We start from the raw sequence: 13444 nt of genomic DNA, 5'->3' as shown, positions 1-13444 counted from the left end.
AAATAGCACGAAAAATATTTTGTGCCCAAAGACGATCACATACATACATTGAACTTGATCATAATAATGAATCAATCAATCAGAAATCCCCAAAAAATAATAAATAAATCAAATCAAACCAACGCAGTTGAATCAGACTGAGGCTTCCCGATGCACTGATGCGTTTCTACAGGCCTGGAAGAGGAGAGTAAAATAGGACAGACAGAGCCTGAGGGTGAAGTTGGGGGAGGTGTTGCCTTTAGCCTGCAGATATCAGATCAGGGTGTCTCACAGTGGCAGCAGGACACACAACTGCAGCTGTGAGCCATTCAGGTCAGCCTCGGTAAACACCTTCGCTGTCATGAACGGAGAGATGTCGTTGCTATGGAGTCGTTCCTCCGTGGCAACCAAGTAGCGCTCAGCTTCCTCTCCCCTGGCCAGCTTTCAAACCGGCCAGAGCAGAGCTGGCGATTTCTCAGACCCTCTGCTGTCCTCAGAGCCGGCTATCTGGGCCAGCAGGGCCACGCTGACGAGCCGTGCGTTGGTCTTAATTGGCCACTGCAATGAATTCATCGTGGCCGCTCAGCATTAACAGCATTTGGTGCATCGCAATCAAGCAATTCTACTTATCAATGCGTTCTCAGATTACTGCTCTAATGGATGTGCAGTGACTTTGTCTACAGTGACAGGTCTACGGGGGTGCACTGCAAGCTAAGCAGCCTATAGGCATATATGAGGAGGGCTGTAATTAGGTTTCACTGAGCGCATGCATGGGAAATGCCTCTAATGTCTGCGTTATCTCTGCAAGTTTATTGTCTATTACTGTCTATTGTTAGCCATCTATCAGCAGCACTCTCTGGCATAATCTTCCCCCATTAAATCACACTGCTTAATTTAATCATTTATGGTTCTCCTCAGCACTCGTATGATGGGAATATTCAGACTATGCCATCTAAAGCTCCCTCAGTGCACTTCCTTTTCATTGTTCATTCTATGAAGCAATGTGCATCTCCACTATAAAGCACTCCTCTAGCCTGAGCGACACACTCGGCATTAGTGAACCAAGCTTGAGTTTAGCTTGAAAAATAGTCAAGCTTTGTGGTGAAAGAGTGCAATCACAGCTACGATTCCCCCTTATTTGTGTGTGGCTTCTTATGGAAGAAATATCTCCATTTTCTATGTATTGTTACACACACACACACATACACAGGGCCAAAAGGACATGGACACCCTTCCTAATTATTGCCACAGGTGTTTTAGACCCACCCAGTGCTAACGGGCATCAAACCAAGCACACAGCCATGCAATTAAGCACACAGTCAGTAGAACTGGTCGTTTACATGCAGGACGACCACAGGATGCCACGTTTACCACAAGTTAGATTGTGAAACTTCTGCCCTGCTACATTTGCCCCAGCCCAAACAGACCCCAGACAATCAAACAGCTTGTGAAAAGCCTTCCTAGAACAGTTGAGGCTGTTACTGGTGCAAAGGACGAGGGCAACTCCACATGAATGGCTTTGTGATGGGATGCCCAATGGGATGTCCTAAAATCTAATGTGTGATCTAAAGCTCTCCACATAGCTAGGTACCGAAATACGACACATAGGCCAGATCGGACTTTGTGTGACTTTTACTCAATCCAACTCTCCAACAATCCAACATTCGCGGAGGAAAAGAGAAGATGGACGGGAGACAGTAGTGAGGAAGGTTTTTAGTGGCGGGATTGCAAGGGAACCAAATTAGAAGACAGGTCTTGCAAACGCGCCATGTTTTGCAGATACTTCTAAAGAAATGTCTCAAAAAGCTTAAAAACGAAGTTTAAAGAATCCAAGGACTCAAACCAAAGCAGTGGGCGTGGCTAAATAACACGCCCTTTTTAAAGCAAGCTCGGAATACATTTTCTGTGATAAACCCAGCCGCTGGATCTCGTTGATCGCTCCTGTGATGCTGGCTGAAATGAAACCTGACGTATAACGTTGATCCAAACTGTTCAGATGAATGACTGATATAGGTCACATTAAAAATACTGAACAGTTTAAAGAACAACATTGGATTTGGTGAGGAAAATTTGGGCCACTTTACCTGCAGTGTGAACAGAGCCTAAGTGCAGTTTTACACTGCCTTTGGTAATCATTGTAATTATTTTATTATTATTATTATTATTATTATTTTATTATATGACTTATTATGGTCTGTGTGTATGTCAGTGTTCAGCTGTGTTCAGTGATCACTGAGCAAAACCACTGCCGTTCATTCGGCCCGACAAACAGACATTTCCACAGAGAGGCCGTGCCGGAGTGACACGTAAAAATCACTCCTTCACAATTCACAACCACAGCTGCATAATTCACATTCAATCCACTGCAATTACTTTATTGTGGAGGGGTTCTGCTGTAACGCACGGTGGAATACCCGCCGCCTTACAACCAAGAATTTCTTATTATCAAACTGCACTCAACACATTACCACAGGAACAGGTCACATGAGTTTCCCTTCATGCTTCAAAAGCAACATGGCCAGTGTTGCCATTCATCAGGTAACAGAGGACAAACCTTCAATTTAACAACATAAAGCTGCCAAATGAAAAAAGGTGCTCTTGCTAACAGGGAAACTGGTGACCGCATTAAGCCTAGCAGTTAGCTGACGGCTTCTCAGAGATCAGAAGATAAAGACTAGAACTAGACATCTCAAATGAGTGAAGCACAGCTGGAGAAAAGCTATTGCAATGTTTGTGTAATAAATAATGCAATATGTGGGAAAAAAAAAAACAAAATCTACCACCAAATGGTAATCAATAATTAATTATTAACATTATTATCACTGTTCATTTCTAATTAGCAATGTAGAATGGAAAAGTATGTGTCCTCAGAGGGAGAATTAAGGCAGTAGTGGTTCAATATTCGGGTTAGCGCCGCAATAATATGAACTAAATATGCAGTAATCAGGTTGCTACATATTGTGCATATTGCATTTCCATCCAATATTTTGCAAATACATTAAGTATCCCTGGAGGTGCTGGGATTAAAAACTGGCATCCAGTATTGCTGACCAAAATGATTTACAGTTTTGAGAGATGTAATTGTCCAGATTCATTCGGCCAGCCAACAGACATTGTGGACGGTCAGGATGCTCACAGCAGACAGTAAAACATTTAGCAGACGCTCTTATCCAGGTCTAAAGGTACCCTCTAGTAGGCCAGCAACTGAATCCTCTTACTCAAATAACCTGGTGGAAACTGCAGGAAACTGTTAAACCAGGGATTTTAAATATATAAATAATTACAGGGATATGTGGGGCCCAGTGTAACATCTTTTCACTGGGCTCAAAAACCAAACAACCACGTGGTTTCAGCACCTTTGGTGCTTGGACCCCTAGTGAACTGAATGTGGGACTAAGCATGTTGATAGCTCAACTCATAGCAAGAGCTGAAGCTTAATATTGGTCAACTAGAGGAACACAAACATGCAGATCAGTAAAAGCTGAAGATGTCGTCATCTTTCATTTGGCCATGAAACTTTTATTTTTCATCCCAGTAAAAAAGAAAGTAATTCCAAATGCTACACAAACCGTGAACAGAGAGTTCATCTGGCTTCTTTCTTAAATTTCCCAACGTACCCTTGGGGCAGTGGTGGCTCAGCAGTTAGAGCACCAGGCTACTGTTGATGACAGGGTTGTGGATTCCATACCCGGGCTCGGCAAGCTGCCACTGTTAGGCTCTTGAGCCAGACCCTTACCCCTTACTCAACTCCCTGGGGGTTTGAAGCAATGGCTGTCTGACATTCTGGGCATGTGTGCTCACTGCCATGGTGTGTGTTTGCTCACCAGTGTGTGTGTGTGTCAGAGGCCATATTTCATCTGTGTCCAACACAAAATGGTGAAGATGGTCTAAATGGATCTTTTCTGGTCTAAAACATGTAGCAGTTCCCTACAATCCTTCCATCCTTCCATCAATGATATTAAGATAACACTATTAATGGCCCAAAGAAAGCATTCCGGACACCATTACACCACCTGCACCAGCCTGGACTGTTGACACAGGGCAAGCTGGCTTCACAGAATCATTCGGCCAAATGAATACTGACCCCACCATCTGTGTGCCTCGGTAAAATCCAAGATTCATCAGACCACGTCTGACTACGTCTTCCCCAGTCTTTAACTCCCTAGTTATGGTGAGCCTGTGCTTACTGCTGCCTCAGCCTTCTGCTCTTGGTATTCCGAGATGCTTTTTGCTCACCACATGTGTATGGAGTGGATATCTGGGCTACTGTAGCCTGTAGTCAGCTCCAACCAGACTGGGTTATGCATTGCACTACCGCCACACGACTAAGGGTTATATAATTGCATGAATGAGAAGGTGTACAAGATGCACCAATATAAGAATTCTGTCCAATTACAGTAAATATTCTATCCATATAGTACATATGCTATCTGGGCAAACGTATTGGGACACCTCCTCATTCACCGTAATAGATGGAGCACTACCATCATGCCAGAGCACACAGTTCCTCTGCTCCACAGCTCAATGCTGGGGGGCTGGGGGGCTGGTTATGCCCCTCTATTCCACACCTGGCATTAGGCTTGATGTGTGGGTGCATCTTAAAGTAGCTAAATGCATTTCTAAGAAGGGGTGTCAAACATCTGGGGTCTGCTGGAGACATGAAAACATAGAAACCGAGCTCGAAGCCACCCAGACAACAAGCACCATAGCCATCATCTGCCATATTCATAAAGAAACATTAAATACTGATGAAATATCAGGTGGAAATATTGTTCAGATCGGAATCATTTCGCTATAGCTATAGCTACCGATATGGCTCTGAGATCACTGTGCATCTCTACTAACATAACAAGCCCCCAAAAACGCACACCTTGCCTTTATCAGACAGGAATGACAGCTGATGCCTCACATGTGTTCGTGGTGCTGGATGTGAGGAGCATGGTTTGCTAGCTATAGCTAAAACGCTGGGCCATTTAGCTAATAAACATCAACATGCGGACTCTCTGGAGATCTAGCTAGCTAGCTGTCTAGCTACCTGGCCTGTTTGCTGTCTGTAAACAAAATAATACAAAGCCTTCACGTCTTGAGCTCTTAATTCGCTTAGGAAAGTTTCAGACACGAGTATTAAAGCTGTGTACTAACAGGGTTTCCTCGCTAGCCGGCAGCTGCTGGTTACCCGGGCTAGTCAGCTAGCTAGTCAGCTAGCTAGTTAGCTAGTTACTAAGCTGATGTAAACAAAATGGTTTACACCTCGGCTTTAAACACGACACCGTTTTTTCCGGGAGGTTGTTGTTGTTGTTTTAGGCGTCTATATAGTCCAGGGCCTTTATAAAGTCACAACTCTCATATTCTAACATAATTAAGGCTCATAACTCTTTAAGTTTAGCCTGGAAGTCGCGGAGGCAGCGGCGGCAGCGGCGGCGGCGGCGGCGGCTAGCAAAGCTATGAGAGCGACGAGGCGGGTTAGCGGACTAGCTTCGCATGCTAATGTCATCCTGCTAGTTGTAGGAGCACGGCGATAGCAGATCAACGAAGCCAAACACTTACCGAGTGCCTGGATTGTGGAAACATCATGACAGTTTCTGGTGTGCCCGCTTTCTCCTCGAACGTTAAGCAGACGTTTAGCGAAAGCAGAGCTTCTCCAAGTGTTGTTTTTTCGCTTCTTCGTCTTTGTTCGCCGCTGCCGGCTGTAGCTGATGGAGCTGGCTAGCTAAGCCCGCTAGTATGGCACCGACACAGGTAGCGCGGATAAGGAGGGCTCTGTCTCCGGGATTTCGTCTCTCCTCAGGTATCATTCGGCATGGGGGGGAAAAGCAAATGGAATAAGCCAAGCGGTTCGGCCCCGTGGTTTGCACTCGACAAGCGCTGGCCGCGAAGGTTTCGGGGTCGCCGGGCAGCTCCGGGTTTTTTTGGGGTTGTTTTTTTGCCCTGAAGCGCTGCGTTCAGGCTTGAGATGACCGAGTGTTTTGCCTCCTCTGGATTGGTTTGCTGTGAAACTACGCTGAATGCGCCTGGACCCGCACACCCACATCAACCCCTGAGCACCTTAATCACGGGTTTGGTGTGCCTTTAATCAGGATCTCCGGTTGGTTGGCATGAAGGTGGGAGGGAGGGAGGGAGAGTGTGTGTGTGTGTGTGTGTGTGTGTGTGTGGGGGGGGGGGGGGGGGGGGGGGTGTCTGGTCTGCTCTCAGAGCAAGATTTCAGAGCTTCAAAGCTTTTAGGACTTTTTCCACATTTGGATGATGAGATCTACACAAGATGATGATGATGATGGACGATGGGGGATGAGGATTCACTCCGAAATGCCACAAGAGGGCGACAAATGTGCACCTGCCCAATTATTAACTCCCTATCACAGCTCTGACTTAGTGACCTAACTGGCCACTTGTGGTCACACACACATACATACATACACCTTACTTAACATGAGAACACTCCCTGTCCAAAAGAGAGCAAACCATGCTCCACAGATACAGCACTGAGTGGACACCCCCCCACACACACACACCGTCAACACCATGTGACATATCAGCTGTCATTTCTGTCTGATAAAGGCAAGGTGTGATGCACAGTGATATCAGAGCCATATCAGTATATCAGCAATATTTAGACCTGAGCGATATCTCCACCTGATATTTGATCGATGACTGTAACTCTTCTTGGTTTCAAGCTCAGTTTCTGCGTTTTGCGCTTAAAAGTGCATCTCTATTATCAACAACAATACATGCACCAGATGTCCAGATGTTTGTGGACACCCCTTCTAATGAATGCATTCAGCTACTTTTAAGTTGCACCGATTGCTGAGATGGATGTGCAAATGTGCGCACCCACACAGCTTGTCTAGTCCCTATAGAGAAGCACTGCCAATGGAATAGGACTTTCTGGAGGAGATAAAGATAACCCTATTGGCACCATGCTGCCTAATGCCAGGAGTGTGCTAGAGGGGTATAAAGCCCCCAAGCATTGAGCTGTGGAGCAGTGGAGAACTGTGCTCTCTGGAATGACGGATGGTGCTCCATCCAATACTTTTGGAATAAGGTGGCATGGTGATCATCCAACATCCTGACCTCACGAACGCTCCTCCTGCTTTTAGTACCCTTGATTTCTGAGAAGAAGAAAAAAAAAAACAATGAATAAGGTGTCCCAATACTTTTGTCCATATAGTGTAATCCTGGTTATGATTCAAATACTTTTATGACAGCGCAAAAGGACCTTTTGCAGACTGAACGGATGCTCACTGCTTTAGGGATGAGGTGGGTGGTGATCCTGACCTCATTAACGCTCTTGTCGCTGAATGCAATCATATCCTCACAGCAATGCTCCTCCAACATCTAGTGGAAAGCCTTCCATAAAGAGCGTGTATGCGTATGCATAAACGTACCCTTCCTAATTGTGGACAGGGATGTTCTATTGTCTGGCCACAGCACGTTTCCTAAACTCTTCTGGCTTCTCTAGATGTTCTGTGAAGTTCTTCAGAGGTTTGAGGCACGGTGCGCTTTCTGTCCTTCTTATGACTTTTCAGTGAAGCATTTCTGCAAGCAGCACTGCAGTGGAACAGTGCACCACCTCTGTTTGACAGTCATACAGGGGGTTTATTTTGCCATCATATGAACAGCTCTCTCAAAGAGGTTTTTCTGGTCTTCCAGATCTCATCTTGACCTCCACGGTTCTCCTAAACTCTAGCTACATTCTGTACTGTTGAGCAGAGTGGAGATCTTCTTAGGCCATGTTCAGACTACAGGCAAATCCGATCTGGTGAGACGACCGTCCTGATGTAATGTTATTTGTAAGTGATCAGATCTGATCTGATCTGTGTGCCGAGACCTAACAACCCTATTAGCATGGGTTGCTCTGGTAACAACTTATGTGCTTTAAAACGTGAAAGCAGGAGAGATGGTGGTTGCTGTCGGATTCCATGTTTTTTGGCTGTATAGAAGATTGAAAGATCGGGATCTAATCTAGATATGCAGAAAATCAGATTTATATATGTATAAGTACTTGGCTAATAAAAGTACACTATGTCCAAATGTATTCATCAGTTTTAAAGTTGATATGTGCACAGCCTCTCCGGTCCACATGGACATGTACTGCCAGTATAATAGGACTATTTAATCATGCCTAATGCCAGGCGTGGGCTAGAGGGGCATAAATCCCCCCAGCATTAATCTATCTAGCAGTGGAACTGTGTTCTCTGGAATTATGGTTGGTGCTCCATCCAATACTTCTGGGAGGAAATGGGGATGGAGGAGGTGGGGTGGTGATCGTCCAACATCCCGACTTCACGAAAATGCTCCACCTGCTTTTAATACATTTTATTCCTGAAGAAAGGATGAATGAGGTGTCCCAATAATTTTGTACATGTAGCATAATTCTGGTTTCAATTCAAAAAGACGTAGTAGACATGCTGGATTATGTAATTGCGCAACAGCAGGAAAAGTCATGGTCTTTTTTTGTCTGCATCGGTCTCCTAAATTTATTAAAATGCTACACAGTAGATTTTACCTACAGCTATAATAAAAAGACAATACGGCATCAGTATAGGAACAAAGTTTATTCCAATTTGAAACAGATAATTTTCTTTCAAGGAGAAGGTTATGAAAATCGTTTTCATGTTTGAATGAGGTTCAGGCAACAGTGGTTGAAATGAAAACATACAAAAAGAGAAATATGGCTAAAATACTGTAAATGATCAACAGTTAGGCCACCCAACCCTCCCCAGCAAAACTAATACATGCATTTAGGATGTCGTTTCATTTAAAAACAGCAGTTTATCATCTTTAACCTTAAATAAAGAACAAAACTGTCTTTTTTCTGTATTTCTTTTTTAAAACTTAAATCACATACTTGGTATTGGCTTGCCTTAAAAACAGGACCATAAAATACACAGACCCAAGTCCTTTTTTTTTCTTTTTCTTTTTTTTAAATGATTTTACACAATATTGGCACTTGTTAAAAGAGTCTGGCTCTACAAAGAAAGGGAATTGGCACACTCATTATAGTACAGCATTTACATTTGGTATGCTTAAAAAGAGCAAAAGAAAAACAAAACCAAAAAAAAAAAGAAATCATTACTTTGATTTTATACACCACTACAAAAGAAATCCTTTATATTAAGTGATCCTACATACAAGTGTTCAGGTAATGTATCAGCATTAGAAAAGAAAAGAAAAAAAAAAACAAAACGTTAGCTTCATATTTTATATATCCATCACGTCCATGTGGACATCAAGCAAAAGCATCTTTTCCATTAATTAGTGTTCAGCTCTCAGAGTACCAGGAACGTGCTTGAACAACCAGGAAAAGCTGCAGGTTCAGCAGACTGACCCAGGGAGGACCCAAAAACAAACAAACAAAAAAAAAACCCATCAAGAATTCAGGGGCTGGACAAGCATCCCTGGACAGGACTCGAATGAATAAAGCTCATCATCATCATCATCATCATCATCACTCTTTCTGGAATACAGGCCATTACAGGATATTGTACTCTGGTAGTGTTTATCTGTTTATATAAAGAGAAGCTTTTACACTACGTGTCCAAAAGTATCCAGAGACCTCCTGTCATTAGTGAACTTAACAGCTTCAGGTGCAGCCACTTCTGCACATACGCTGCTTCTATAAGCTCCACAGAAGGTCACCATGTCAAATGGTCAACAAAAAGTGCCCCCCCCCCCAACCTCCCAGACCCAGAGGCCTTGGGCTGTGGAGCAGTGAAACTGCATTCTCTGGAGTGATGGAGCTAAAGCCTCCTTCAGGACGACATGGACCGGCTTTTTTGGATCCAAAACTAATGATCTAACATCAGTACCGGACCTCACTAATGCTTCTGTGGCTGAATTGTAACCACATCTTTACATCAATCTAGTGTTTTCTGACATCTAGTGTAAAACCTTCCCAGAAGTGGAGCGAACCAGGGACAACCCCCTTTATCGGTCCTCTTTACCTCCAGGAAGGACTTTGGGGTGAGCAGGTGTCTAGAAACTTTTGGACACTGTGTGCGGTACTTCTAAGCAATCCAGCCAAACCTTTAGTGTTTGTACTGATATTAACAGACATGGCTAATTACAAAAATCAGACATACAGGACTAAGTATGATAAGTGTTGATATTACCACTATGCCGAGAGAAACGGACCTCGGCGGTCACGTGTTCTGCTAGTATCCAAACCTACGTAACATACACAGGGCTCGTCATCTAGCATAGTCAACTGAACCAGAAGAACGGCATGTATAGTGAATCACTGGCACAAACTTCCAAGCCAATAACAAATGTTTCTGTTCAATAGATCCAGACAAAGGTAAAATAAGAAGAAGAAGAAGAAGAAAAAGAAGAACGGAAAAAAATATATCCTCCTGATTTTTGTGGCACTAGCAAGATAATTTCTTGTACCCTCCGTGGGTACAGCACAGACCGATGCTATTCTCAAGCTGCACCGCCTCTCGGGATTCAAGTGTTCTGATAACAATGATAAACAGCACAGACGGAACATACCGATCACCGTTATTAAAGGAAATATAATACAAAGGAAGATGTTTTATTCTTAAATGAGACAAAATTCTTGCCATAAACGTAGAAACCAAGTGGGGCACGGACACACAAAAAAAAAAAAACATAAGTGCTTTTTATGAACAGGGCCAGAGGAGAATCCAAGCCCCTGTTGCTTTTGTTGCACTGAACCCAAACGTTGCATAAACTCTGGACGATTGTGTGAATGTTTAAGAATGACGAGTTCTGCAACCACTTCCAGATCAACGGCAACTCCACATTTTAGCCCATGAGTGTGGTCCACACTAGCATACAAAAATAACCCTTACATGTACACACACACACACACACACACACACCTCAATGTTTCTACACTCATTGTCCATTATATCAGCTCCATATCACCATATAGGAGCACTTTGCAGTTCTGAAATTACAGACTGAAGTCCGTCTGTTTCTCTGCATACTTTGTAACTCAGGAGGTGGGTCATTCAGGAGCACTGCAGTGACTCCACTGACGTGGTGGTTGCGTGTTCGTGTGTGTGTGTTGTGCTGGTACGAGTGGATCAGACACAGCAGTGCTGCTGGAGCTTTTAAATCCTTAGAATCACAGCTGGACTGAGAACAGTTCGTCAAACATAAATATCTAGCCAGCAGCATCCTGTGACCACTGATGAAGGGGGGCTAGAGGATGCCCAACACAAACTGTGCAGCAACAGACACAGAACTTCGGTCTCTGACATAACATCTACAAGGTGGACCAACTAGGTAAGTGTGTCTATTAGAGTGGACAGTGAGTGGACACAGTTTTTACAAACTCCAGCAGCACAGCACACACTAACACCACCACCACCATGTCAGTGTCATCACTGAAGTGCTGAGAATGACCCACCACCCAAATAATAACAAAGTGCAGTGGAAATATAGAACTACACAATGCTTATATGTGGGAAATTTATAAATGGAGCTGCTAAAATGGACAATGAGTGTAGAAACGAGGTGTTAATAATTAAATGTTATGGCCATATCAGAATATTATGATGACCGGGTTTGCTGCACATATAAATAAGCAAGCACACCAGTCAGTTGTAGCAGTGTACAAAATGTGCAAAACAATCAACGGCAAAGGAAGCAATTTTTCCGATCTCTAAAAAGGTACAGGGAGAAGAGTGGCAGCATCTCAAAGCCCGCCAACTCTGAAACTGGCTTTGTGGCATGTTCTAGGGCCGCTTTGGGGAAGATGTACCAAAAATGGACTTCTCACACATTGAGTGTCTCCCACAAACATAACGGTGGTGCCCCACAAGCTACTAATGCCAGAGGGAAACGGCGACTCCGGCTAGTGGTACAGAACAATCAACGCGCCACAGTGGACTAATGAACATCTTCTGGTCACCTAATACAGTCCATGCCATGTCTCACTAGTGTCATCTGAGCCACAGATTCCCACGATTGGGTAGGTGGTCATAATATTCTGATATGGCCGTGTGTGAGCGTATCTATTTATTTCACATTAAATCAAAAATCAACATTTGTGAGGTGTATCCCTGGGACACCTTCGAAACTGAAACCTGTGGCGATGATAACCACCCTCTTATTCCCACCCACCAATCAGCACACACCGTCTCCCTGATTCAGCTTCTCACTTCATTGCACCTATTGCTCTGTAGTCTCAATGGAGTCCTTTCATTCCATCGGCTTCACCCCTAATTAGCCCTTGTCATGAAAGCAAGAAAACTCACCTGAATTACATTGCAAAGACAAGAAAAAAAAAAAGAAAGCCCAAAAACTCGCTACTGACAATTTTAGCTGTGGAATTCGAAAAGCTATCAACAGCAAGAACTAATGGTACTGAAAAACCAATACCAAAGAAAACCTCTCGAGTTACGAAATGCAAGCATAGACCAATGAAGAATTTAACCACTGATAAATTCTCAAAATTCCTATTTGCATAAAGCGCCACGGAAATGAAAGTTCCCCTTCTCAAGCATTAAAAAAAAAAAAGATCTCAGCTTGAACAGAACTGCGACAACCATGTACGAAATACTGAAAGAAAAGTAAAATCACTAGGCAATAGATTTTTACAGCAGTACAGACTGTCTACTCCCCACCCCCACTCCCACCACCCCACCGCTTCATTTCAAACGAATCACTGATGGGAGGGGGGGGGCGAGTTCCATTAATAACATTATATATCTGGTCCATAAATTACATAAATAGAAAATATTGATTTCACCTTGTACAGCACACTGTTGTGTAGTACTACGTGGGCTGAAAGAAATGCTCGATATGGAACCAGCAGTTTCAATGCTTAGAGTCACGTTAGGGGTGATGTAGCTTTTTACGATTTATGTCCAAGTCCTGCTTCTTACCTTCTCTGTACAAATATCGCCTTTTGAGATTACCTTCATCTGTTCAACTCAACCATGAAATTAATTCATAAGCATGATGCACTGCATTAATAACAGTATTCAACAACTAGAACACACTCTCTTAATAATAGATACTATGTGGCAAAAATAACACCTGGATTATATTAAACGTCTTGAGCCAGAGTTTCTTAACAATGTATGTAAACATACAGAAAGTACAAATTTGTTTTTCGCAAACTTCATTAAATATTCATGTTGTCCCTTCAACTGTACCGAGTAATGCAACCAATACTGGCAGAAACATGTGCTTCAGAAGTAGGTCAATGTAAATTTGGCAAATGGTACAGACGGAGGAGAAAACCTACGGCAAGTTATGCCAACAGTTCGGATAAAATCATTTGATACACGGATTCTTATTTGATTTGATGGAAAAAAACAAACAAACAAACAAACAAAAAAAAAAACTATACATGAAACCTCTGGTGACGAGGTGATGACCCAAATTATCAACCTCCTAATTTGGAGGGTCAACATCATCATTATTATTATGATTATCATTATTATTATAACCACATGGATTGTAAGGAACCATTGCTTCTTGGAGTGCAGCA

The 13444-nt window shown here is 43.2% G+C and overlaps 1 protein-coding gene across 2 annotated transcripts in view; it reads right to left on the bottom strand.

Annotated features, from left to right (window-relative positions):
- tle5 (TLE family member 5, transcriptional modulator) overlaps positions 1-6074 on the bottom strand; it is a 41103-nt gene extending 35029 nt beyond the window's left edge. For both annotated transcript variants that reach the window (XM_072660033.1, XM_072660034.1), the window contains exon 1: positions 5527-6074. In XM_072660033.1, the coding sequence (XP_072516134.1) occupies positions 5527-5553 (27 nt within the window). In that variant the 5' untranslated portion in view covers positions 5554-6074. The remainder of the gene's footprint in view (positions 1-5526) is intronic.
- Between the last annotated feature and the right edge of the window lie 7370 nt (positions 6075-13444).

This window comes from Salminus brasiliensis, chromosome 17 (assembly GCF_030463535.1).
Source record: "Salminus brasiliensis chromosome 17, fSalBra1.hap2, whole genome shotgun sequence".
NCBI classification, from domain to species: domain Eukaryota; kingdom Metazoa; phylum Chordata; class Actinopteri; order Characiformes; family Bryconidae; genus Salminus; species Salminus brasiliensis.
Note: the sequence above shows the minus strand (reverse complement) of the source record. Positions and strands in the feature narration are given on the sequence as shown.